Source organism: Enoplosus armatus, chromosome 10, assembly GCF_043641665.1.
Source record: "Enoplosus armatus isolate fEnoArm2 chromosome 10, fEnoArm2.hap1, whole genome shotgun sequence".
Taxonomy (NCBI): Eukaryota; Metazoa; Chordata; class Actinopteri; order Centrarchiformes; family Enoplosidae; genus Enoplosus; species Enoplosus armatus.
In genome coordinates, this window is record NC_092189.1 from 25,647,651 (window position 1) to 25,675,060 (window position 27,410).

The following is a 27,410-nucleotide window of genomic DNA, read 5'->3' on the forward strand; positions in this document are numbered from 1 at the left end:
TGTTTGAGGATTCAGTGATTATTACCGATTACGCTTTCTGATCAATAAAAACCTGATTTGACTGTTTCTGACCAATAAATGATAAATGAAGTATTTTACCAATAATAAAATATGACTTTTTCACTAGAAAGTAGTTCTGGTTTCTGTGTGAAACAGATACATTTTACTGTTTAATATGGTAAATATAATTTTACAAACATATTTATAACACCTTACAACTTTAACAATAAAACCAATATAAATCGGGGACTTTAAGATGAAGATATACAGAAATATCAGAAACAGAGACCAGTAGAAACCAGAACTCAGTCGAAACCAGTAGAAAGAAAAGTTCAAAACACAAATCCATTAATTATATTATAGTTATAATAAATTATATTATTAACTGGACTGAAAAAGTTTAACAAACTGATAAGTTTCAATCTGTTTACTTTCCTCAGTTACCAAAGAAAAACACAGATCATTTTTTGTTTATAAATTAAAAGCCTCACGCTGGTTTCATGTTGTGAACTGTAAGTCAGAAACTGAAACCTCTGATGAGTTTTATTCTTATTTCTGACATTTTACAGACTCAAATTGACGACATTCATTCAAAAATAACTTAACAGTAAAGGTGATCATTTGTTACATGAACCAAATTTGAATTATTCATTACTTTCTGTTTATTTCTCAGTTTCCTGTCTGGTATTTCCTGTCCAGACAGTGACCAATTAGCATGAAGCTAACAGTGGTACCATAGTTTTATTCTGTTCCTGCTGAACCTCAAACTAAATAAATAAAATCAAACTGAACCAACAGAAACCAGTAGAGTCATCAATCTGGGAGTACAGCTGACTACACCAGTGCTGACAGGTGCATTAAGGGTGCTGTAGTGTTGAGCTGTGATCCGGGGCAGAGGGAGCGCTCGTTCCGTGGCGGGTGACATCCGGCTGGGCCCCGCAGATTCTGCTTTAAGGCCGAACCTTCATGAACGCCAGCGGCTGAACATCCCACTGAGCCGGGACACCTGAACGCAGAACGGCTGAGGAGAGAGACAAACAGGTAAGAGACAGACAGGTGACAGGGTCAATGTGATGTCATTGAACACCAGAGGCCTGTACTACGAAGCAGGTTCAGCACACCAGGACATCTTCTCCTCAACTGGCTTCACTAACAGCTGCATCACGCTGAGTGGTCACACAGTGGTCGCTATCAACTCGGTGAGTCAACCCAGGGTTTCACAATCCAGCCACGAGCATGTTCACGTGTCCACGCGACTGAAGGCTTCTAATATCGCTGCCCCATCATTAGGGCACGAGGAGATCTGACTGTCTTTGTGTGTTCTATTAAATTCATGTGTTGCTGAGGCGTGTTGGACAGTTTTAGTCTTATTCTGTCAGCTGCAGACCCGGAGTTTCAGACGGAGCAAATAAAACAAATATAAAAACATGGTTCAAAGCGGTGAGTAGGCTTATTTTCATATCTTCTGAGAACAACAAGTACGAGGCTTCAGTGCTTCAGTCAGTCTCTGCTGGAGGATGATATCAGTAAACAGGAGTCGTTCCCTCCGACCAGAATCTATATCTCTCATATTAAACACCGTCAGGGAAAGACAAAGGGCTGCTGGTCTCTGAACAGTCTGTCCCCCTAAGAGACCCTCTCATGTTCCCCCCCAAGCTCCACGGGATCTTCTATGATTGGTGATGTCGTTTTACAAGAGAGCCGATTGGTCAGTAGACGGTGCTTTCATACGAGTTGATCTGATATCTGAAACATAACCTGCTCCGGAGCAGTGTGCAGCATAAGTTACCATGGTGATGTACCCCAGTAAGAAGTGAACCACCATTGTAAACCTGAAAACACAGGGTTAACCCTGAAGGTACCTCGCTCACCTCAAATCCTGCTTCGTAGTACTGTCTGCGTTTACCTGAGAGTGTTTACCTGTGTGTGCAGCTCTAAGTGGAGGAGAAGCTCATGGGATCCACCTGGTTCAACTTCAGGTGGTTGTCGAGGATCTGGAAGATCTCCTGGATGTTCGGTACGTAACCTGACTGAAGCTTCGACCACAAGGGGACGTCTGAGATAGGGGGACCAAAAACACAGTTACGACTATCGCAAGCTAATGTTACCTAGCGACCGTAGCTAGCTAGCCAAACAGTCAGTAACACAGACTCTTCCTTTGAGACATTTAGGGATAATAAATAAAAAGCCAAAAAACCTCAGAAGTCTCTTCCTCATTGCCATCGCCTTTATTGTCTAACATTTGCAGCTCCACAGAGTCAACAACGTTAGCCTAGCCTCTGGTCTAAGAAGCACAGCCGGACTCGATAACATCGTTAAAACAAGAACAACCGGATATCGATAATGTAAATGTTACTTCAAGCAGAAGTAAACACCGAGTCACTGGAGACTCAATAGTTCAATGCAGTCTTTCTTGAACTTAGGGTCACGAACCAAAATGGGACAAGGACCTGTATTTATTGGGTCGCCAATTGGCAGAGTAAAATGATAACAATGATATGAACTATGATATGTAAATTCATTAATTCATTCATTCTTTTTTGCTACGCTGGTCAGTTCAGCTCAGATGCTGTGTGAGGGGCTGTTTACCGTCTGTTTACCCCCCCCCCCCCCCCTTCTCTGTCTCTCGCTCCTTCTCTCTTCTCGCAAACCTGGACCTGAAAACATGTTCGCGCTCTCTGGCTGAGGTAACATTGAGTGTTAGGGTTGTGAGTCCCTTTCTCTGGATTGCGTGCATGATTGAAAGAATCTTTCCTGTGCAAAGAAGAGACAGTGTTTTGACAGCAGAAAAGTGAGTCAGTTGTGTTTGTGTAGCATTTGAATTGTTTGTTTCGTGCGTCTGTTGGTGACTAGTGTGTGTTGCTGGCTAGCTAACATTACTTATCAGTGTAAGCTGTGGTTGACATTCCAACTCGCAGGCTTGCCCCTAATGTGGATTAGGCAGCAAAGTGCATTTATTCAACATTGTTTAGATGGTGGAAAAGTCAGTATATGTGTGTTACATTTGTATTAGTTGTGTGTGTGTCACTCAGTTTCCATGCAAATGTCAGATATCCTGTGTGTGCACGTGCGTGCATGTGTGACTAATGTGGTAGTTACAAGTGAGAGTGGTTATTATTAATGACAATATTTCTGTCATCTACCAGGCATTCAAAGGGAACAGAGCAGCACTGAAGGCATCAGACCAAATTCAAATACAATACAATTTCAGATACATTTAAAATTCAAGCTTTGTTGTGTTCTTTATCAGTAGTTTATAAATGTACAAATATATCATTAATTGCCATAGCATCTACAAATTTGGGTCCCAGGGAGACACCAAATTTCTCTTTTGGGTCTTGAGCTGAAAACGTTTGGGAACCCCTGCTTTAATGCAACACGGTGACAATACTACTTTGCTTGCTTTCACTGAGCCAGTCTTTGACTGCAGTCCTCATGAAGGAGAGGACACAATTAAAAGCTAATGTTATGCATCAAGTGATTTTTCCCCTTAAAGTGATCGGTTTGGATCTCTTGGTTGATCTAACACAGGAGCCAATCAGGACTTGAATAATTTCTTTGTAAAAAAGTGCAAAAACTTTGATATTTTTAGTTTTAATTAGTTTTGTTGTTGAAATGTGCCCAGTTTTCCAAGGCTATAAGAATCAGGAGCCAATCAGGACCTATTCATGTTTTTTGTTGAGTGCAAAAACTTTGCTGTTGTTTGTTGTTGTTGAAAACATTCCAAGATTGTACATTGTCAGATTCTTTATAAGACCCTGCTATAGCTGTGCTGTTAGAAATAAGTAATATATTCAACACACCTGCTACGTCCTCCTCATCTCCACCTTCTCATCTCCTTCACTACCTCCTTGTATTCCACCACCTCTCCTCCTCCTTCTTTCCTCCTGTACTTCCTACCTCTACCTTCTTCTAACCTTTACTGCCTCTACCTGTCCTCCTCCAATCAGAACTTACCGTTCAGCGTGACCTCGAAGGCACCAGTAGACAGGAAGTGAGTCTCCATCATGTTACAGAGGAAGAAGGCCATCAGACAGGAGAAGATCTGACGAACAACAGAAACAGCGACGGGGTTAAATCTGTTGCCATTGTAACAGACTGAAGCATCTGTTGCGTTGGTAATATGTACCTTGTTGTCCTGACTCCAGGTCCAGGCTCTGGGAGTATCGAGGCCGAGGAGGATGAAGGGATTCTGACCGCTGACGACGAGCAGGATGGAGAGGAGCTTCAAGTAGGAGATCAGGTTACCAAAACATCTGAGGAGAGACCGGAGCCGTTTCTATGGATATACTTCATACTGTGATGGTAACAACACCTCAAACTATTTCTCTGTTATTAAACACATATATAATCCATCATACCTCTTTAATATTTTAATTATTCATGATCAATTATTATTAGGCTCATTATACAATTTAGGATCTTAAAAAGTAAATCCAAACCTGAAGCTGATGAGACTCTGGGAGGCAGAGAAATGGAGACTGAAAGGGTTAATTTTCCAGTCTAGAGTCAGATTAACTGACTCTCTGACACGGTCAGCAGGTGGCACTGCAGCTCGTGGACAGGATTAAAACTTTAAACAGTACTTTAAAAAGTACTTAAACACACTTGGAGACAGATTTCTGCTGAACTTCGTGAGAATCATCAGCTTTTAAACTGTCTGACATCACAGGTCAGAGCTCACCTGTTGAAGGGGGTTGGGGGGTAGTTTTCGCCCTCGATGCGGATGTCCGGGTACAGCTGTCCAATGGCTCGAGAGTACTCCTGGAACACTTTACTGTAACCTCAGGAGATACTGAAAATATACAGAGGAGACACACCTGTCAGGTGAGGTCAGGTGATATCCAACATGATTAACTGCCCCCCATTGAAAAAAGGTTCCGTTATCTGAACTGTGGCCCTGTGCAACCCTGGCATTAACAACCTATGACCACCTGTGATGGGATCTCACCTCCAACGCTCTATCTGCTAATAAACATGTACATCATTCAGCTCAGTTACTGGTGCAACAAAGTTCTTGATAAATCTAGCCTCTTAAATATTTTTTACCTTTATTTAAACAGGTAACCTCTCATTCTCAAGACACGGTCAACAGTACAACACAAAGTTGGAAAGACAGAAATAGAACACATATCATAAAAGTGCCAAAAAAAAGTAGTCGTAGGTAGGTAGGTGAAAGTACGTTTTTTAAAATGTGCAAGAGCAAACCCCCGCAGACGCTCTCTCCAGATTAGTTTATTGGTATATTGGTTTTATTTACATTTTAAAGAGTAGTTTAAAATCCCTTACGGGAATCATACTGGACAGCTTCAGTTTCTGCAGTAGTGTGTTCCAGGCTGAGGGGGCAGAATAGGGGAAGGACTTTTTACCAAATTCTGTACAGTCTGAGAGGATGGAGAGAGTGGTGATGCCCTGGGAGTGTAGGCTATGGCAGCACTGTTTACGTGACATGTAAGTGGATAAATAAGTGGGCAGCATTCTGAGGATGGATTTATAAATGAAGTTATACCAGTGCAAAGTTCTGTGCATGGATAATGATGACCAATTGACTAATGTTTATAAAATAAACATGTAGCTTCCGTCTCCTTGTAGATTGGTCGCTCTCATTAGCTATTGTGGTCCCGCTCGGGATGTACCGGCGTAATCATCCAGATTTTAACTCCTAAATATCAAACATATTTGAATGACCAGGGCGGCCCAGATGAGCCTGTGAGTAGTTTGGGAGGTTTAAGACTAGATCTGTAAACCCCTCACATTACCAGATAATCTGGGCTGAACATTGGTACCGACCAAGGTCCCAGACCAGATCTCTCCTCCAATTGTCAGGAGGGGTGAATCGGGGATAAATCAGCCCAAAACTCCTGTAGTCTGAGCCCAGTTTAACAAATCCCAATCTAACCTCAGGCTATTAATATTTTGCATTAGCCCCAGAATACAGAATTTACACATCTGGTCAAGGTGCTTGAGTCTTGGATTGAGCATTACTGACATTTGTGTTATTTTTTTATTGAAAATATGCATTAACTGTTAAAGTAAGAATTATGGCCAATGAGCCACAATTGAATGTTTTTTCAAAATAAATAACAAAAATGTTATTTTCAAGGTACATACCGAACCGTTTTGTGTTATGTGTTAACGTTCTTCTTATTCTTATCTTATTTTAACTTAGGAGGGTAGTTGAGCCCGCTAACTAACGTAACGTCTCTCTGAGTTGTTCATATACATTTGTTTGACTATTTTATTACTGAACCCGGCCGTCACATGCCGCTCCACCACAAGTAATTCCTCAACCTGTGGGAAACACTGAAGCCACCATAATGACGGAAAATGTACATTTTAATATTTGAGAATAAAAATAAAACATGGGTCAGAAGGATTACTAAATCTGCTATCACTAAAATAACAAGTACAGTATGATCGTGTCTGTTTAACATCTTACACTGTATAAACTTTGGTTTTTAAAGCAGCATGTATAGCTTTTACAGAATACACCGTGTAATAACCCTAACCGTTAAATTGATATAAACTATGACAGGACATACAGTTTTATGAGGGTGCTGTAACATCTGGAGGAGCTCAGCATTTCTAAAACCCTGTAGCTTTGAACCAGGTTATGAATTTAACAGGAAACCATTTTGTGCACAATGAGATTTACAAAAATAAACTGGACAAACAGTTTAAATGTATTAATAACCGATTTAAACACATTTTAAAACATCAATTAGCCGTTTCTACGTTTTTAATGTTCAGTCAGAAAAACACTTTCTCTAATATCAATGTTCTTCAGAGAGATTATTTTATGATGCTAACTGTTAGCTCGTTGTTAGCACAGCTCCCGTAACCACAGACAATACTTAGCAGCTAGGCTCCGTGCTAACTAACTCACCAGTACTGGAACTTGAGCACGGGCCCGGTGTACAGTGAAGACTTTGCGGGTTTCCCGGAATCTGTGTCCGGCAGGGTGTCCGGGGAGAGGCCAGGGCTCTCGGTCGACAGGTGTCCGCGTTGCGGGCTTGATCTTCCGAGATAAACGTCCCGGACCGTGAGGGCCGTGAAGAGGAGCAGAGCCGCCAGGAGGCCGGCCTGGCTGTACTCCGCCATGTCTACCGTCTGTGGGGACCGATTTGTCTGGAAACACGATTAACCACTACAGCACTTCCGGGTAGACACTTCATAATAAAATAGCAAAAGCAATTACTCAAGTACTGTGTTTAAATACTGTTTTGAGGTACTTGTACTTTACTTGAGTATTTATCTTCTCTGTTACTTTATACTTCTACTACATTTACATTTTTACACTACATTTGTCTGACAGCTTGTCTTGGGCGGCATGGTGGTTAGCACTGTCGCACGGGAGGTAAAGCTGGTTAGAGCGGGTTGGGGGTCGATCCCCGGCTGCCCCCGTCATGTCGAAGTGTCCTTGAGCAAGACACTGAACCCTAAGTTGCTCCCGATGGAGACCAGCACCTTGCATGGCAGCTTGGTCGCCATTGGTGTGTGAATGTGTGAGTGAATGGGTGAATGAGACTTAGCTGTAAAGCGCTTTGGGAACCGTGAAGGTTGAAAGGCGCTATATAAGTGAGATCATTTACCATTTACCATTTACAGCTTCAGTTACTTTACAAATTCAGATTTTACTCGTCATTCTGGGATAGAAGATAAAAACGCCCTGGCTTGTTTATTTTTCCTTGAACCAATCACAATCGTCTTGGGCGGAGCTAAGTCCAGGATGCAGCGGCTAAAATACTGAGGGGACGATGTGATTTTACAAGTTATTCTGTTAGAAAAGACGAACATAACTGGGTCAAAGGTGTCCTGGAAGTGAAGCCTACCTATACTTCAGCTCTGGAGGAGCTCACTGGACCCGTTAAAACCACCGACCAAATCTTTGTCAAAACCTGCCATTTTCAGCGTGTAGGCTGCTAGCTCGGAGGTTGTTGATGTTGTTTCATGTAGCGACGGGGACTTACTGTTTTCTCTTAAACATGAACAATGTTTTTATTTTATTTTTAACTTAATTAATGTATATTGGTTTTATTAACAAACAGCTTGGTGAACATATAGAAAATACATACATATAAATCAGCTCTCACAGAGATGTTAAACAGGGTACATACATTCAAATTTAATAGCTTTTTTTTTTTTTTTAGCATTTTATTAATAAACAGCTTGGTGAGCATACAGAATTACAATCAGAACACTGACAGAAATAAATAAATCAGCTCATATGGAAATGTTATACAGGGTACATAAATTCAAGGTTTTAATAGCTTTCCTATTTTTAGAATATAGGATTGATGTAATGTATTGTTTGATTTCATTTTCATATGATTGGAAAACTTGTATATAGGGTTAGGGTTGAATATATGAGTTTGCAAGTAATAAAATAAAATTGATGATAGTATTATTTTCATTTGGCAGAGGAGTAAGTAAAAAAAGCCAAATATTACATTTTAATAGGAAAGGGAAGATTCACAATCAATATATTGGGAAATAAATGTACAGACATCTTGCCAAAAAATACAAGAGTGGGGACAAGGCCAACATAGATGAAATAAATCTTCTGGAACCAGTCCACATCAATGTCCTTTTTATGTCTTTGTAGAAATACCTTGATGAATCATTTTAAAAGTCACTTCTTTAACCTTAATTATATTCAGATATTTAATCCATTCCAGGTCTTAAGTAAGATTATTCCAGTAGGGAATTTTAACAGCTTTTATTTACGGAAAGGTTTCTTTTTTAACGGCATCTCTAAGACGTCATATTTACCCGACACGCGACGGTAAACAGTGTGGCGTCATATCTGTGGGACGCTCTGCTGCCGGTTAATGGAGGGATGAAGGTGAAAGAATACAGAATACAGAATACAGTCAGAGTTTTAATGAGTCACTCTCCTCTGCTCTGAAACACGGACTGTTTAAACAGCAGAGACCCGGGTGCAGGCCACCTGTCGGCTGACGTCACACAGGTACGTTAGGTTTCAGTGTGTTTAAGACTGCGACTCCTTAACAACGTGGTATTTCACCCGGATGGCCGTGGGTTTGCAGGACGTAGCAGTAACCGTCTCAGCGCGTGCTCGCAGTGCACGTTCATGACGAAAATGAGAAGCTGGACTGAGTGGACGATCAGTGGCCTAAAAACAAAAGATTACTGGCCTGGCATCTTCCAGAGCAAATAAAACATGAACTCGCTGATGTGTCTGGTTTCCAGGATAGAGAATTAGGCAAACTAGATGAGATCAGTTTAATTGATTCACGTTGAGTATGAAGGTGGACTGAATATACTATGTATGTATATACACTCATACATATGTTTTAATTTGTATACTTGGTCTAATGGAAACTGATTGTCTGCCTTGTGAGCCCGTTTGGGCATCTATTGATGCAAGATACTACATTGATATCAGAATACAGATCCCCCATCTGAGGAGACTTTTGTTGTTGGACATCATTTAGTCCATTTGAAGGTCAATATATTTTAGCTGTAGTAATTGTTCATGTTTTCCAGTATAACGTTATGATGGTCGTTTTGAGAATTTGTCAACAGTTAAAGGTACAGTGGAGTCCAAAAGTCTGAGACCACTAGTCAAGATTCTTTTTTTGCATTTGTTTGAATGTAATACTATTTGTTTTCATTACAAATGATAATATCAGCTCAACAATTTGAGTGAAAAGTTGAATCTTTGAAAGATGTTCAGGGATCTCAGAGACTCTTAGTCTTTGGTATGTCCTCCTTTTGCTTTAATGACAGCATGCAGTCCAGCTGGCATGGACTCCACAGGTTTGTGCCAAACTTGATGACCCATGTTATCCCAGCATGATCTGACAATGTTCCAAAGGGCTTCTTGTGATGTCACAGAAGGCTTGGCTTTCTGAAGCTGTGTCTCAATTTGGGGGCCGCATCCTTCGAAGGCTGCATTTGAAGGCTGAACGCGTCACAGCGGTGTGACAAGGCTGTCCCATTTTGAAGGCTTCTTTAAATGTGGCAGAGAAATGCGGCCTTATTTTCCTGAATTTGGAGGATCCAACAGCTGGATCCTTTGCGGCCCAACCAATCTCATGATTCATTGTGCGCCGGTGATCATTGGAGAGATGTCGTCCCAAGTGATTACACCTATATATGTAAGTATTGTTATTGTAAGTATGTTAAAAGTAACTATTGTTAACCAGATAATGTTTGTTAACATTTCTGTTGGCTAAAAGTACACAACTTGACCGATCTTAGAAGAAGTACTCAGATCTTTTACTTGAGTAGTAATACCACAGTGTCAAAATATTGTTACTAGTTATTTTCCACCACTGTTTACCTGGCCATGGTCCTCTCTCAGCCTGAGATACATCAAGTGCCGGTGCTGGTGTCGGAGGCCGTTAAGCATCTCCATTTCTTCCAATAAATTGTTTAACAAAAAAAATAAAATGTCTGGCTCCATTTTTATTTGTTGTGTGCCGATAGTCAACTGCAGCTGCTAGGCAACAGGAGCTGCGCTTCGTGATGCAAGGGTAAGCTGGTGACGCAAATAGGAAATCCTCTGTAGACCAGACTGTCTCATTTAACAACGCTCGGTTCAGCCTTTGCAGCCTACGAAAGACACACCTTCATAGGCCGCGTCCTTCGAAGGATGCAGCCCCTGAATTGAGACACAGCATGATACTGATCATCGATTGTATTACACTATGGGTTATACTATATATAACTATACACTGAAAATGGCTTTACAGCCTGGCGCACTTCCTGGGGGCTTGGTGTGCACCGTTTTACTACGGTTTCTGGGTTGAATGACATGTTTCCTTGAAAACGTGTGCAACAGGTTTTGAGGTACGTTTTCTATCATTTGGTCGGTGTGTCAGAGGTCCCAGCGCAAAGAATGGCCGTGGAATATGTTTAGTCGAAGAATTCCAGGTTGTAACTATTGTGAAGCAGCAGAAAACCTATTAAAGAATAACACTTTGCCTAATGTCTCTCACTGAAGGACACTTGTGTCTTGTAGTCATAACTGTAGGTTCTCCGTGTGCAGCTTCTGTCTGCAGCTGTGAGAACATTTGGACTGTTGATTCAGTTGTTCAGTTTTAAAGGATGTGCCTTTACATACGTGTTCTAAGCAGACTATACTTATTCAATAAATATGATTTCCAATGGTTAAAATCGGCCCTATCCTTCTCTGATTCTCTGCTCAGTTGTAACAGTGGCATCGTTGAACAAATATAAAGTTATGATGGACAAACTTAGACCACTGTAAAAAGTTAATTTATTGTTTTGGGAAATCCACTTTGTATGACCTAAAACCTTGAACCTAAAAAGTATCAATTCATTGGTTTAAGTTTGTTTTTCTATTTGTTATATTAGTGAGATTAATTATTAATCAAGTCTGAACATGGTCTGCAAACTACAAGTATCCTCCAGGTGGATCTAACAGGAAGTCAATATCTCTGTGACGTCCTGTATATTCTCTGAAGGCTGCTAGAAATTGTCTGACTTGACTGCAGGTTTATGTCAGCACCCCCTGCTGCCGCCGCCTGATCTCGTCCACTTTCCAGGCGAGGCGCAGTTCATCTTGTGTTGGTCTGTGCCAGACTGTTATGGTCTGTGTTAATCTGTGTCTGTTAGTCTCTGATATGTTTGACTGTGTTAGTCTGTGATGGTCTATGTCAGACTGTGTCGTCTGTCGTCTGTCACTATCCAACAAAAATATCTTTAAATAAAGAAAGAATAACAATAATAATAATGTGCACTGAACTGAAACTCTTCTGCATTAGTTTTAGTTAAATTCAAAGCTAAAACAGCTCTGATCATATTGACGCCCTGTTTACTGTACTCTGGTCTGTGCTGTCTGTGTCGGGCTGTTTCGGACCGTGTTGGACTTAGTTGTACTGTATTGTCTGTACTGGTCTGCACTGGTCTGTGTCAGTCTGTGTTGGACTGTGTCGGTCTGTGATGATCTCTGTTGGTCTGTGACTGTCTGTGTCGCACTGTGATGGTCTGTGTGGGTCTGTAATGGTCTGTTTTGGACTCTCTGATGATGAAGCTGTTAAATGTCCTCACTGACCGGTTGTTTTCTTAAGTTTCAGGGCAGTTTCAGGATCATGAACTTGTCTTTAATCCACAGTCCTGTTTGTCTCTTCATATTTCAGGGGGGGCACCATGTGGAGTGTAGGGGGGTCAGCGAGGTCCGGTGTCCTGCAGCTCCGCCTCCTGCAGCGTCCTCTACGAGGAGTCTATTCTGCTGTGTTCAACAGGAAGTCAGGTGTCCGGACACCGTTAGGAATCAGAAGGCTCTCAGGTGTTGGGACCTTGTCAGGAGTCGGGGCGCCGTCAGGTCTGAGGACAACGTTGGGTGTCAGGAGGCTCTCAGGTGTTGGGACCTTGTCAGGAGTAGGGACGCCGTCAGGTCTGAGGACATCATCGGGTGTCAGGAGGCTCTCAGGGGGTGGTGGTGATGATAGTGCAGGTGCAGGTACAGGTTCAGCCGGCTGGTACAGCAGCCTCTCGGACTCAGCTCCAGTCCACGCATGTGAACACTTTTTGGTGAGCGTGCAGCAGGTGAGCGGGCTGCCGTGGTGGCTGAACATCGTCGTGGCAACGCTGTCAGTCAGGACGCTCATCACTCTGCCGTTCGCTGTCTACCAGATGGTCATCATCGCCAAGGTGAGGGACAGGGGACATGAGAGGATGAAAGGGTTAACAAGAGCTGCAACTATATTTAAATTAGTCTGATGATCAATTAACTGATTGATTAGTCTATAAGTGTAAAAATAAATTGATAAGTCAAAAATGGAAACATGGAGGGGCAAAGGTTGATGTTGATGTCGTCAAACCATAGATAGACTGCTTATAAAGATGTGAAGCCATAACGTCTCGATCGCCCCCTGGTGGCTGGCTGCAGTATAGGTCATGAGCCCCACCCCCTCCATGTTAGCTGATGGGACATGGGTCAAACTAAAAAATCAAAGTACATATCAAATATATTTGGTTTCTGTCATTTCAGGTAGTTCTTATCACGCTGATTTTTGTGATAAGTTTGGTTTTAATAAATTATTTGATGCTATCTGACACCAACTAATGTTTATTTGAAAAATTACTTTTTAAACTTTTAATTGATTATTAGAATAGTTGCAGATTAACCATCTGTCAATCGGCTAATCAATTAATCTCCTTCACAGGTTTATTTAAACCAACATGTGTTTACAGTAACTGATCCTGATCAGGTCACTGCTGTTCAATTCAATTCAATTTTATTTATGTTTGTTCAGCTTACTAAAACATTCACCCGCTATCTAGTGTAGTTTCTCTGTACTTCTCTCTCTCTGTGCTGCTCTCTCTTTTTTCTTCTTCCCTCTCTCCCTCCCTGTCCTCTGTTTTTTTTCTTCTTCCCGCCCTCGTCCGTTCTCTTTTTTACCTACGACCAATTACCACAGGTGGCACTAACTGATACCTACAGCAACCAATCACAAGGAATAGCTGGAATTAAAGACACGATGTGTGTTTTTTTTCTACATTTTAATTCAGTTTAACCTGTTGTTTGCCTTCAACACTGTTTAGAACTACTTATTAAAGTATAAGGAAAGGAGGAAAGCTCAGTGCATCATGGGAAGTCCTCCAGCAGTCTAGGCCTGTAGCAGCATAACTAGAGGCTGGTCCAGGCAGGCCTGAGCCAGCCCTAACTATAAGCGTTATCAAAAAGCAAAGTTTTAAGCCTACTAAGTCCACTAAAGTAGAGAGTGTGTCTGCCCCCCGGACCCAAACTGGGAGCTGGTTCCACAGGAGAGGAGCTTGATAGCTGAAGGCTCTGGCTCCTGTTCTGCTTTTGGAGACTCAAGGAACCATAAGCAACCCTGCATTCTGGGAGCGCAGCACTCTAGTGGGGTAATAGGGTACTATGAGCTCTTTAAGATATGATGGTACCTGACCAGTAAGAGCTTTGTAGGTGAGGAGAAGGATTTTAAACTCTATTTTGCATTTTACAGGGAGCCAGTACAGAGAAGCTAATACTGGAGAAATATGATCTCTTTTCCTGAGAATCAGATCAGAATCAGAATCAGAAACTGTTTATTGCCAAGTAACATACATTACAAGGAATTTGCCGTGGTCTGAAGGTGCTATTGTTTCGATAACAAATAAGTAGAATATAAAAGGTAAAATAAGAATAAAAATAAAAATAAGATAAATAACAAACGTGAGAAAATGTGAGTTTGTCAGGTTGACTGCAGAGGGGAAGAAACTGTTTTTGTGGCGGGAGGTTTTGGTCCTGATGGACCGCAGCCTCCTGCCAGAGGGGAGGGGGTCGAACAGATGGTGTCCGGGATGGGAGGGGTCAGCAGCGATCTTCCCTGCTCTCCTCAGGGTCCTGGAGGAGTACAGGTCCTGAAGAGTACACGTGCTACAGCATTCTGAATCACTCGGTGTCCAGTTTATTAGGAACACCTGCTAAAGCTACGTCAATCTAATCCAACAGTCCTGTAAGAAATCCTCCATGAAGATTTGTGTGTCAGTTTGTGTTAACCGAGGCTGTAGTTTGTGCTGCTGTGTTTCATTTTGTCCACCCAATTTATAGCAATGAGGGTTCACTAAATAACAGAAACGCCTCTCTATAATGAACATTACAACCTTCATGAAGGAGGACTGTTTTAGACTGATTTTAGATCTAGTTTTTAGGTGTTCCTAATAAACTGGCAGCAGCAGTGTTACTGTTGGTGTAGTGAGCTTCACCTCCTGCATGCTACATGCGGCCACCTGTCTACCTGTTTGTCTGTCTGACTGAGAGACCTCACCTCCACCTGCAGAGAGACAGACGAGTCAAGAATCAACACTGTCTGCTCTTATATATTATAACATGATAATAACGTTCATTTATACATAATTTATCATAATCAGTGATTACAAAGTGCTTCACAAAGGGCAAAATAAAATACACGAATATTCACATTATATACAGATCAGTTTATGTTTGTAGTTTTTGTACACGGTTTGTACATCCTGTAAACATCTGACCTCAGGAGGTGATGTTAATCCATCAGATGAAGTGGACCAATCAAAAGCTCCAGTTTGTGCTGTCAGATGTCTGCTGATATTTTATATTTCTCTTCATGTTCCGACTCAAAGCAGCAGTGAATGTTTACTAACAAGTGTTGTGAGTGTATCATGGCCTGATATTTCTTGTTCTTGTTCTTGTTCTTCACATTGATGTGTTAGAAGTTCCATGTTCCTTCATCACCATGAACACACACACTGTAGTTTATTTTGACTCAGTCCCCCACACATGATGATAATAAAATTAACACCAGAGACATAAATCACAGTAGTCAGAATCCTGTTTTTAACTGTGTGAACTGAGATCAGGGACTCCTCTCTCTCCTCTCCCCTCTTCTCTCCTCTCCTCTCCTCTTTCCTCTCCCCTCTCCTCTCCCCTCCTCTCTCCTCTTCTACTCTCTCCTCTCCACTTCTACTCTCTCCTCTCTCTTCTCTCCTCCTCTCTTCTCTCCTCTCCTCTCCCCTCCTCTCTCCTCTTCTACTTTCTCCTCCTCTCTCCTCTCCCCTCTTCTCTCCTCTCCTCTTCTCTCCTCTCCTCTCCTCTCGTCTGTCCTCTCCTCTCCTCTCCCGTCCTCTCGCCTCTTCTCTTCTCTTCTCCTCTCTCCTCTTCTGTCTCCCCTCCTCTCTCCAGTCTTCTCTCCCCTCCTCTCTCCTCTCCTCTCCCCTCCTCTCCCGTCCTCTCCTCTTCTCTTCTCTCCTCTCCTCTCTTCTCTCCTCTCTCCTCTTCTACTCTCTCCTCCTCTCTCCTCTCCCCTCTTCTCTCCTCTCCTCTCCTCTTCTACTCTCTTCTCTTCTCTTCTCTCCTCTCCCGTCCTCTCTCCTCTTCTCTTCTCCTCTCTCCTCCTCTCTCCTCTCCTCTCCTCTCCTCTCCCGTCCTCTCTCCTCTTCTCTTCTCTTCTTTTTTCTCCTCTCTTCTCTCCTCTCTCCTCTTCTCTTCTCTCCTCTCCTGTCGCCTCCCCTCCTCCTCCTCCTCCTCCTCCTCCTCCCCTCTTGTGCAGACTCTCACAGAAAGTGTAATTTAAAGTTTACGTGGTAACCACAATAACCTCTAGGTGATGTGCAGGTTGAGGCGCTGCAGGCGGAGATCTCGGAACTGGCGAAGAGGCTTCGATACGAAGTTTCAGTCCGAGCGAGAGAGAGAGGCTGGACGGAGAAACGGAGCCGGTGAGAAACATTTATTTATAGCTGACAATGTGTCATTTCATTCAACCTTTTTTAAAAAAGACCAGGAGAAAAAAAAGTTTCCTCCTTGATTGGCTGTTGGTGTGTCACTTGTAGCAGCTCTGTTATCTAGCTAGGCTTGGGGCTAAGCTAACAGGGCAGCAACAGAGGCTACCCCCTAACGCGAAGATCGTTTCGAAAATAAAAGCTATACAATCTAATATGATGTTGACTCAGCACAGAGCGAGTAACAGAGGAGATGAGTAACCATTTCACTGCTGGATTACCCTAACTGTCCACAACTCCAAGGGCCTGAAATGGCAGTCTGAAGTCCTGAAGCACAGTATCCACTGATATGATGAGAATCTGTAGGTGGGTCCTTGTTTAAAGAAGGCCCCTGAAGTCTCTAGGGGGCACACAGGCATTAATGATGTCTGTCTGAAACATCCAGGTTTGTAAAATACAGTGGAAACACAAGAACCTCGTACCAAAGACTCACAGGTTCTAAGGAGTTCTACAGTTTGTTAAGTTCCTGCAGAGGAAAAGGACTCAACGTGATAAATAACAATAACACCACTCTGCTCTGTTCTTCTGTTGTTTCTGTTCAGGTTCCAGTTCCGGAAGAATCTGCGTCATATTGTTTCTCAGCTCTACATCAGAGACAACTGTCACCCCTTCAAAGCCAGTCTGCTGGTCTGGGTTCAGCTGCCCCTATGGATCAGCCTCTCTTTGGCCCTCCGAAACATAAGCCTGGGCCAGTCCGGTAAGCTCACACTGTCCCTGGATCGGTCTTGGACCAGGACTTTATTCCTTTAACAGTGGACTGTGTTTTCTGCAGCGCTACAGTCTGATCTGGCGGCAGGGGGCGTTCTGTGGTTTCCTGACCTCACCTTACCTGACTCCACCTGGATCCTACCTGTCTGTCTTGGACTGACCAACCTGCTCATCGTAGAGGTCAGTCTGTTCAGCATTTGTGTGATCACCTGACCTGATGATGTCATTGAACCTAACCCTCCTCTCTTCTTCTTCTTCTTCAGGTGTTTTCTCTTCAGAGAGTCAACCCGTCTCGTTTTCAGAGGTTTGTTACGAACTCCATCAGAGGATTCTCAGTGTTGATGATTCCCATTGCTGCTACAGTCCCCTCAGTGAGTTAAAGGCACCGTCTGTCTTTCTGTGGTATGAAATAAAACAAAATCAAAGCAGCTGATTGGTTCAGTTTGGAGGTTACAGAGTTACACCAGGTCCAGACAGAAGGGATGCAGAGTTTTCATATTTCTGCAGGTTTCATGTTCAGATTTGTTGAGTTGATGAATCTCTGAGTTTTTCTCAGACATGTCGAGTCAAGTTCTGTTAAACATTCACACATTCCTGTCAGCATCACGTGTTCATCAGATTAAACATGTTTTATCTGTCTGAGAACAGGGCCTACAGCTCAAACTCAAAGGATTACTGAGACCTGAACCAATACCTGAGTCAGTCCAGATTCTGTCCAGTCTGATCAGGTCTAATAAGGTCTGTGTGTCCACATACACATACCAGAGTCACCTCTGAGTCATAAAGGCCTCAGTCTGAGTGTGACTGTCCTCCTTTATGTTGGATCAGGTCTAATATATGGCTGCAACTGACAAATATTTTTATTATTGATTAATCTGCATTTTCTCCATTAATCGTTTTGTGTATAAAATGTAAGGAAAAAAATGCCTTTTCCACAACCCAAAGAAATGTATTCAGAAGGCTCATTTTATCTGAGTTAACGATCAAACCCAAAGACATTCACTTCATGAGTTCGTGTAATTCCATGTTCATATATTCATGTGTCCATACGTCTATGCATCTATACGTTTACATGTCCATGTGTCCACGAGTCCATACGTCCATGAGTCCATGCATCCATGTGTCTACGTGTCTAAAGGTTTATGTGTTCATGCGTCCATACATTCATGCATCCTGAACCAAAACCTCCAGCAGCTCTGATTTTTGTTTTCTGTTTCTCCTACTCCCTCCCAGTCCATGGCACTGTACTGGTTTACCTCCAGTCTGGTTGGATTCAGTCATAACCTCCTCCTTCGTTCTCCTGCGATCCACAAAATCCTCAAACTCAGAACTCACCGACCAGACTCTCCATACAGAGACTTGCTGTCTGCATTCATCACCAAATACTGCAAATAAATACACTGAGTACTGCAAGTATATATCAAATACACTGTATCCATGTTTTCTATTAATCTGTTTCAGAACTTTTGCTCAGGTCTTGTTATATAATATGATAATTCATATATAATATCGGGTCAGTAATTAACATGAGTTCATCAAAGTGCAGTAGCCTTGTCTTATTGGACTGTTTGAAAACTGAAACTGCAGACACAACTATTTTAATGCTGTTCAGCGGATTATGTTGTATTAATCCAGTGATTGATCGATTGATCTGTTCATTAATAATTATGTTGATATGAGACGTCTGTATTCTGACTGAACATTCAGTGTTTAGACTTTCATCAGTTTGTGTTTGTGTAAATATTAAAACTGTTGTGAGCTGATCCATTAACATTCATTAAACACTGTAATATTAAGTGTTAATAAGCGTTAAACTGTTACAGTATGATGACATTCAATTCTCTGTATGTGCAGTTTCATCCTGTTCTGTGTGAACTGAACAGAGTTTGAATAATAACAGGAAGAATAAATGTGACCTTTGACTCTGGAACATTTCCTGTTTATTAGTTTCCCACCAACCAGCTGACAAACATTTTCACAACGTTTTCACAACGTTTTAACGTATTTACGACTTCCGATGGTTAATTTAAGAGATGATTTGAGTTTTATTTATTGAGTTACTACCTGACAGGAGAAACAAATCCTTAACCAGATGTGAAAACATGAAAATCACTAAAGCAGAGTGCTACTGGTCTGTGCTGGACTTTTTTGGTCTGTAGTGGTTTTATATTCTGGTTTGTTTCCTGCTGAGCACAAACAGAATCTGACCTGTTGAATTTTGTTGTTAAATACAGACTGATAATTATCAGTTTAGTAATTCATCTTCATTCATCTTTATCAACCTTTATTAATCTCCATTGATCTGTTTTCTGTGAAAGAAAACTGATGTCAAAGTGAGATGTATGGAAGCTCATTACTGCCATGAAAATAAAAAATAAAGGTTAGGTTAATGGTTAATAAAACAGTTAAAATAAGTCACTGTGACCCTGAATGTGATGAAGCTGTGACTTTTAGTAATAATATGACATATTGTTTTCACATAAATCAGTAAAACTGGTGATAAGTCGAACCAGAGTGCAAACATTAATTTAATAATAATGTTAATAATAAAACACTATAATATTATACAAAAATATAATATAATACACAAATACTCATCCACAGGTTTTACATTTTCTAATTAAACTCACCAATATTTCATTTGTTCTGTACATGTTGATATTCTGCAGATTTAATTAATGGATTGATTTAATGAACTTGTTTAAAGACACCAGATTGACATTTTGTCGACAGTTTAATGTAAACTTTTCATATGATGTTACATTTTGACATTACCATTGACATTTTCTACTCTGAACTGATTTGTTGAAATTTTTTTTTTTTTTCCTTATTCCAAATGATTTTTCTAATTACTTGACTGAAATAACAAATGATTTAATTTAATGCTGTTATTGATATTAGTATTATTACATTATTAATTGGCATCTATCAGGGTGGTAAAAAAAAGTTTCTCCACTTGCCACTTTGAAGCTCAGTAGAAAACTGTTTAAATGTTAAATATAATTAAGGTTTAAAATACAAACTGTCTGAGGAGTTCACTGATCAACAGCAGGAAACTTAATTAATGGGTAAAGAACCCATTCATGAAGCAGAAACATCACAGAAATTAGCTGCAGATAAAGTTTTATTCAAATCAGGTGACTCATTTAGCTTTTTTTAAAAACGTTTTTATTCAAATTATTATTATTAGTAATAATAATAAATTTTATTCACAGAGCACTTTACATGGTACTCAAAGACACTTGACATAAGTTAAAATGGTGATAAAAGCAACATATTAAAAACATAAACACACAATAATCACATTAATCACACATTAAAACTCTCATTAAAACTCACCTCTTCAAAACTCTTTTGAAGAGGTGAGTTTTGATTAATGATTTGAACATGGGCAGTTTGGTGCAGTCACAGATGTGTTTGGGGAGAGAGTTCCAGTGGGAGGGGGCACCTATGGAGAAGGCTCTGTCCTCCCAGGTCCGGTGCTTGGTCCTGTGAGGTGGAGACAGGAGGTTAGCATCAGAGGAGCGGAGACTGCGGGAAGGTTATGGTGGGGTATCAGTGAGGTAGGAGGGGGCCTGGTTATGGAGGGCTTTATGAGTTAGGAGAAGGACTTTGAATTGTATCTGTTGTTGGACAGGGAGCCAGTGGAGGTTCTGGAGGACAGGGGAGATGTGGTCATGGGAGTGGGTATTATTATTATTATTATTATTATTATTATTATAATAGCCCATTATTTAGTCAGTATTGTTCCTCCGTACCCTGAGAGCAGGTCTGGGATCAGTACTTGGTCTTTGTGAGGCGGAGTCAGCAGCTTTAAGCGGCTCTATGTCTGCAGTTCAGGTCATCTCAGTATGTTCAGACCTTGACACAGTTCAGACCAGTAGAGTTCAAATCAGAGATCTCCATTAGACCATTATGAGGTCTTTCACCGTCTTTCTGTGTGTGGTTGCGGTTCTGTCGCTCCTCTCGGTCCTCCCTGTCCGGGTCTTGGCGGGTCCGAGCTGCGGACCGTGTGACCCGGCTCAGTGCGCTCCTCTCCCGGGGGAGGGCTGCCCTGCCGGCTCTCTGTTGGATTCCTGCGGCTGCTGCTCGGTGTGCGCTGCCGCGGAAGGAGAGCTGTGTGGCGGGCGCCGCGCGGCAGCGCGCCGCTGTGGTTCCGGACTGGAGTGCGTCAAAAGCGACGAGGACAAGAAGAAGAAGCTGGGAGTCTGCGTCTGTAAGAGCAACTACGAGGTCTGCGGAACCGACGGAGTGACGTACAGAACCGGCTGCTCACTGAAGGGCGCCAGCCTGACAGCCGAGACGGAGGGCAAACAACCCATTACTGTCCAGAACAAGGGCCGTTGCGCCACAGGTGAGCCTGAGATACACAAAATGATAATGATGATAATGATATAGTCTAATACTGGAGTTTTTAGTCAGCTGAGAGTCTGTCTGTCTGTCTGTCTGCCTGTCTTTCTCTCTGCCTGTCTGTCTCTCTGCCTGTCTGTCTGTGAAGCAGCTTCACCTTAAAACAACTCATACGAAACCTGATTTTCTCTTCTGATGGAGCTAGGTACACTGTTTCCCCCGTTTCTAGTATTTGTGCTATGCTTCGCTAAGAGTTTCCCCATTTCCAGTCTTTGTGCTAAGCTATGCTAACAGTTTCCACCTGCTTCCAGTCTGTGTGCCTAGGTAGGCTAACAGTTTCCACCTGCTTCCAGTCTTTGTGCAAAGCTACGCTAACAGTTTCCCCCTGCTTCCAGTCTTTGTGCCAAGCTAGGCTAACAGTTCTCACCTGCTCCAGTCTTTGTGCTAAGCTATGCTAACAGTTTCCCCCTGTTTCCAGTCTTTGTGCTAAGCTAGGTTAACAGTTTCCCCCTTCTTCCAGTCTTTGTGCTGAGCTAGGCTAACAGTTTCCACCTGCTTCCAGTCTTTGTGCTAAGATAGACTAACAGTTTCACTCTGCTTCCAGTCTTTTCTTGACTGACACCTTCAGACTCAGTATATGCAGTATAAATATATTTTTATTACACATTTGATTTGAATTCAAACTCAGATGAACAAATAATCATTTCATTATGAACTTTGGTATAAACATTAAAACTGTGTAAACCACAAATACAAAACATAATTACAGTTTACATCATATTTTCAGTATTAATCAGATAAATCACAGATCCTTTCCTCAGATCAGTAATAAACGAATATTATGTGTTTTTATGGTTGAAGTGAAGTTGAATGTCTTCCTGCTGAACCCACTGACAGTAATAGACAGTGAGTGATGATAATCCATCTTCATCCCTCTGAAAACACTGAATTCCTTTCTACATGAAAACCCACTCTGAGCACGCTCAGAGCAAACTGAATTCCTCTGAGGTCACAGAGGATTTACTGTCTCTGATGGATTCCTGCGACCTGTTTCATCCTGTTTCAGACTGATGTGGAAACGTCTGCGCAACCAAACGTCATGTTAATAATCTTTGATTTTACTGACCGTCATGGACGGATTCCTGCAACCTGTTTCAGACTGATGTGGAAACTTCTCTGCAACCAAACTTCATGTTGATCATCTTTAATTTTGCTGACTGTCACTGACGTGTCTGTCATTCTGTCTCTGTTTATCTGTCTGTAGCTCCAGTCATCGTCACTCCTCCAGGTGAAGTGTACAACGTGAGTGGCTCTCAGGTGTACCTCAGCTGTGAGGCTGTGGGCGTGCCCACACCTGTCCTCACTTGGAAGAGGGTGAGTTTACTCAGCAGCTCATCAGTTACTTTAAAAGGAATTTTCTTTTGACAAAATTGTGTTTTTTAAAACGTGAAGAGAAAAGATGAAATCTCCATATATTCTCTGTCTGCCAGTTTCACCTGAAATATCATATAATGTATATAGATATTATTCTCAGAATTTATAGCCAGCAGGATGAAATATAAAATATAAAAAATATAAATATGAAATATAAAAATGAAATAAAAATATATTGTACAATTTCCCCCGGGGATCAATAAAGTATTTCTGATTCTGATTCTGATTCTGATTATAAAGATGTTTTTTCTCTGGGCTGCAGTATCTCGACTCTCTGTCTGTCTTCCTGTTTCCGCTGATTTCCTGTTTCCTGCTGCTACTTGCAGAAACAATAAGAGTCTGCCAAGCTCCACCTGAAATTATAAACAGGAAATAAATCTGTAAATAAAAAGTTTAACTGTTTCACTGCTGAGAAACTTTAATGTTCAATACAGAAAGAGAACGATGGAGGTAAGAAAGGTCAGTTTATTAATCATTTGTCAGTCTTTAGGTTGATTCATACAAACAAACACAACAGGTGATAAGTGTGTGTGTGTATGTACGTGTGTATATATGTGTATATATGCATATATGTATATATATAACATGTATTAATATTAATAAAAAATAATAAAATATAAGATACATAAAAACAAATCCTCTGATGGACTCATTTAATATACGGATACATAAATATCATAGAACAACACAAATACACATCATACAACAGACACTAACTCATGAGCAAGAGTAAAATATTAAACAATACTTAAAGAAGTAGAATCATTTGATAATATAGTGAAAACAGTTATTTATTAGTGAATCATGTATTTATTATTTTCATGTTAATCAGAGTCAACTCAGATTCCAATTGTCAATTTCAGTGACTGATAACTAATGACTGTTAATACAAACTATTAATAATAAAGACTTAACAATAATACATCAATAATACAGAATTGATAACAGAATTAATAATCATAAGTCAATAAAGAGTTAACAATATTAGTTAATAATAATAAGTTAATAAAGACTCACAGTCCAGACTAGTCTGATCCTGTAGACTCTGCTGGTTCAGGACTCTGAGGGTGTTAATGTTACGTGTGCGAGACGGTTCGTGTTAGTTAACAGTTATTACAGATTACAGTTATTAATCTGTGTCAGATGATATGGTATCAGTTTGATGATGAACGTTTAACGCTTCATAAATAAAAAAAATCAAAGTTTGAAAATGAAGCTACGTTGAAGAGCCGACAGTCTGAAACTTTCACGATTATAAACTTTGATATCAGATTTCACAGAGTCCTGAAGAAAGGATACATGTATATGTGTATATGTATGTATATATGTATACATTTGTGTGTGTATATGTATATAGAAATCTGTTTTTGTCACTGCTGTAAAACTGCATTTTAATGAATTTTCATAGAACTTGTTTAACATGCACATGTGATGATATTTCTGTTATGACTGATTAATGATTAATTAAAATACAACAATGTGATGTTGGTGAAGACTTCAGAGGGTTAAAAAGAGACAAACTCTTCTCCTGATGAGCTCATATGTTACCTGCAGCCTCAGGTGTTTCAGGTGTCCAGGCGCCAGTATGTCTGTCAGCAGGTTCAGACTCTGTTGATCAGATTGTAATTTTCCTGCAGATTGAAGAACGAGCTGCAGCCTGTTTGTGAATCAGACAAGAAGTCAGTGTTCCTCATAACTTTCTACAGATTCACGGACTCCAACTGCACAAAACAAACTCTTTAATATAAACTAAAATCCATTGCTGAAGATGAAGATGATTATAATTCCGGGGTGTCTTCCTCAGGTCCTCAGTGGGAAGAAGAGGATGGAGCTTCTTCCTGGAGACAGAGACAACCTGGCGATTCAGACGAGAGGAGGACCAGAGAAACATGAAGTGACCGGCTGGGTGCTGGTTGGTGTCACGCATTCATTAATACATGAACACATACTAATATACATTCATATAAACACAGAAAATGTCCAAAAGTCAAACTCTGACGTGATTCAATTTTTTTTTTTTATCGTCATTAAATCCTTCATGTTTAGACCAAACCAATAACACGTTAGCCTGTCTCTTAATACTGTCTGACTTCCTGTCTGTAGTTCATCGGTGCTGATGGGAACAGCTCCAGAAAAAGTTCAACAAAATGAAAAAACACAGTTTTACATGATGTGAAACTGAATGTCTTTGTTCTTTGTCATAAACTCTGACGACAGAAAACCTTAGTGACAGGAAGTGATGTCATGGCTTCTGCTCTCCGTTAGACCAATCAACATCACTGATGATGTTTTTATTTCAGATCTCCCCTCTGACCAAAGAAGAAGAAGGATCGTATGAGTGCCACGCCACCAACTCTAAAGGAGAAGCTTCAGCTGTCGGAGTGATTCACCTGGTCGAGTCCATCGATGACATCATTGTCAAGAAAGGTAACCACAACAACACAACACAAGAAACACCACAACAAAAAACACAAACAAACAAACAAAAGGACGAAAGAAATAACACGACTTCAACAACCAAAAAACAAAAACACACATAAATAAAACAGACGTTAAAGGCAGAACAACAACAACAACAACAACAACAACACAACAAACACACAGCTAATACGGCTGCCAGCTGTCCTTCGCTGCCAACAGCACTGTGACAACCCGCTCCTCCTCTTGAATTCAGCTTGTCTGTTTTCCAGAATGTACAGCTAGCAAAACTAACATTACATTACATCACATTTATTTAGCTGATGACTTACAACAAGTGCATTTCAACCATGTGGATACAAACAAAACTCTGCAAGAATAGTCAAGTACAACAGCTTCTTGTGCTACATTTAGAAACAATAAGAGATTTTTCTTGATTTGCCAAAGTGCATCTGAACAGATGAGTTTTCAGTCTGAGACAGAAGGTGTGTCGAGTTTCTGCTCGTTCCTCTGTTGTGGAGCCAGAACTGCAAACAGTCGTGATTTTGTTAAGCGGTAGACTGACTAACCGGATGTAGGCTGTTGGGATAATTCTGCCATTGGCTGACTATTTCAGTCTCATTCTCCTCCCTTCTGCTATCTGCGTGTTACTGTTTTGTAAATGCACCGTCCTGGGCTTAGTGCCAGTTCTGGCTATGTGAGACTAGCTGGGCCCCCCTCATAGTGAGAAAGTAGCAAGCCGATTGGCAGCAGACTGGTCCCTTAATAGAGATTAACATGAGAGGCATGATTCAACCTACACTGTACTAAACACTGCAATTCCTCTTACCTACAAGATATAAAACATAAAAAAAGATATAAAACAAGTCACAGGTGAGTTTGTTTTATTGATATGAACATAAACAGAAGAGACCGAACTACTTCATGTTCAGTCTCAACATGTTTAAAACACAAAGACATGTATAGTCAGTCTCTGCTAGTTGCCGTGGTAAAGAGGCGAGCTGTAACAGATTTTCAGGCCGCAGGATACTAAAACTCTTTGTGTGAGTGTCAGACAGGTGATTTGCAGGTTAGACTCCACCTTCCTCTGTCCTCCACTGAAACAACACATTTCAACAACCTTTAAAATCAGCTGATCGACACTGAATAAAAAAATGATCTGGAAATTTTGTAAAAACCTTTAACCCCTCACCTGACTGACGATGTCATTTCCTTTCAGTGACAAAGGAAGATGAGCTGTGATCAGCTGATCAGAGATCAGTGAAGATGATCCTCAAAGTAAACAGCTGAGCTGAAGATGGTTTTTTAACCTTCAATGAAATTATCTGATTTTTCTTCTTTGTCCCTTTTTTATGTAGTTCTGAATTAAAAAACAACTTTAGTTTAAATGTATATCTAAATACTTTTTAGTTTAGTTTCTGTTACAAAGGCAAACATTTTACATAAAATAGATTAGATTTTAATCTTCTTCATCTTTACATTCTGGATTCAAACTTTTAGTCAAACTTCCTATCTTTCCCTATTTTAACATTTTGTATTTTTTATCATTCGTTATCCTATTCTCTTCTGAACAGATAAACTGAAATCAACCAGGCTTTTATTTTGGAAAGACTTGAATCTGATCACAGCTAGAGTAAAACTGTAGGTAACCATAGCAACAGTGCTGACTCAGGTCACCATGGCAACAGTAAGCCGATCACAGTGACAAACAACAGGAAAAACTTAACTGATCATCAGTTCAGGTCTGATTATTAAACTTTGATGTTAAAGGTTAATATTGTTTAACATTAAACTCTTTTCTTTCTCTGAGCCTTCGTTTGTTGGTTTGAAATTATTTTTTCTGTTTTTCTCTGAATAAAATCATTAACTGTAAAAACGTTGTTTGTTGTATTAAACTGATCAATAATCAATATTTCTGCTGTTTCACTGCTGAATAAACTGACAACCTCAAAGTTTCCACTTTGTATTCAGATGTATCTGTAACCTCCACGTGTAAAGTTCACATGTGATGGTGCATTCTTCTGACCGCACCTCCCTCTGCAGGGCCAGGCAGTCCCTCTTGGTGCTGTTACCAGACCAGGCGGGGATGTTGCCTGTCAGGACACTGTCTATGGTTCAATTCAATTCAATTCAGTTTTATTTAAAGTGCCAAATCACAACAAAAGTCATCTCATGACACATATATAAATAGAGCAGGTCTAGACCAACAGAGAGACCAACAGTTCCCACCATGAGCAAGCACTATG

At 40.8% G+C, this 27,410-nt stretch overlaps 3 protein-coding genes across 3 annotated transcripts; 2 read left to right on the plus strand and 1 right to left on the minus strand.

Moving 5' to 3' along the window:
- Positions 1 to 460: 460 nt before the first annotated feature.
- Positions 461 to 7,101, minus strand: selenot2 (selenoprotein T, 2). The gene is made up of 6 exons (XM_070913134.1): positions 6,887 to 7,101; positions 4,685 to 4,795; positions 4,130 to 4,256; positions 3,958 to 4,045; positions 1,921 to 2,056; positions 461 to 1,021 (listed from the first exon to the last, which is right to left on the minus strand). Exons 1-5 carry the CDS (start codon positions 7,099 to 7,101, stop codon positions 1,935 to 1,937), a joined length of 663 nt encoding a protein of 220 aa, XP_070769235.1. The 3' UTR covers positions 461 to 1,021; positions 1,921 to 1,934.
- A 1,739-nt stretch (positions 7,102 to 8,840) lies between these two features.
- On the plus strand, positions 8,841 to 18,882 carry cox18 (cytochrome c oxidase assembly factor COX18). Its single transcript, XM_070913513.1, has 7 exons — positions 8,841 to 8,971; positions 12,132 to 12,645; positions 16,091 to 16,191; positions 16,797 to 16,951; positions 17,027 to 17,142; positions 17,226 to 17,333; positions 18,196 to 18,882. Exons 2-7 carry the CDS (start codon positions 12,142 to 12,144, stop codon positions 18,355 to 18,357), a joined length of 1,146 nt encoding a protein of 381 aa, XP_070769614.1. The 5' UTR covers positions 8,841 to 8,971; positions 12,132 to 12,141; the 3' UTR covers positions 18,358 to 18,882.
- A 1,786-nt stretch (positions 18,883 to 20,668) lies between these two features.
- Positions 20,669 to 27,040, plus strand: igfbp7 (insulin-like growth factor binding protein 7). Its single transcript, XM_070913208.1, has 5 exons — positions 20,669 to 21,316; positions 22,577 to 22,686; positions 24,551 to 24,658; positions 25,047 to 25,173; positions 26,384 to 27,040. Exons 1-5 carry the CDS (start codon positions 20,878 to 20,880, stop codon positions 26,404 to 26,406), a joined length of 807 nt encoding a protein of 268 aa, XP_070769309.1. The 5' UTR covers positions 20,669 to 20,877; the 3' UTR covers positions 26,407 to 27,040.
- Positions 27,041 to 27,410: the final 370 nt, after the last annotated feature.

Excerpts from the sequence above, each read along its gene's own strand:
- cox18 (XM_070913513.1), top strand. The coding sequence starts at position 12,142 with ATGTGGAGTGTAGGGGGGTCAGCGAGGTCCGGTGTCCTGCAGCTCCGC. Across the intron at positions 16,952-17,026 it reads CATAAGCCTGGGCCAGTCCG|CGCTACAGTCTGATCTGGCG; the intron begins GTAAGCTCACAC and ends TGTTTTCTGCAG. Across the intron at positions 17,143-17,225 it reads CCAACCTGCTCATCGTAGAG|GTGTTTTCTCTTCAGAGAGT; the intron begins GTCAGTCTGTTC and ends CTTCTTCTTCAG.
- igfbp7 (XM_070913208.1), top strand. The coding sequence starts at position 20,878 with ATGAGGTCTTTCACCGTCTTTCTGTGTGTGGTTGCGGTTCTGTCGCTC. Across the intron at positions 21,317-22,576 it reads CAAGGGCCGTTGCGCCACAG|CTCCAGTCATCGTCACTCCT; the intron begins GTGAGCCTGAGA and ends ATCTGTCTGTAG. Across the intron at positions 25,174-26,383 it reads TGACATCATTGTCAAGAAAG|TGACAAAGGAAGATGAGCTG; the intron begins GTAACCACAACA and ends ATTTCCTTTCAG.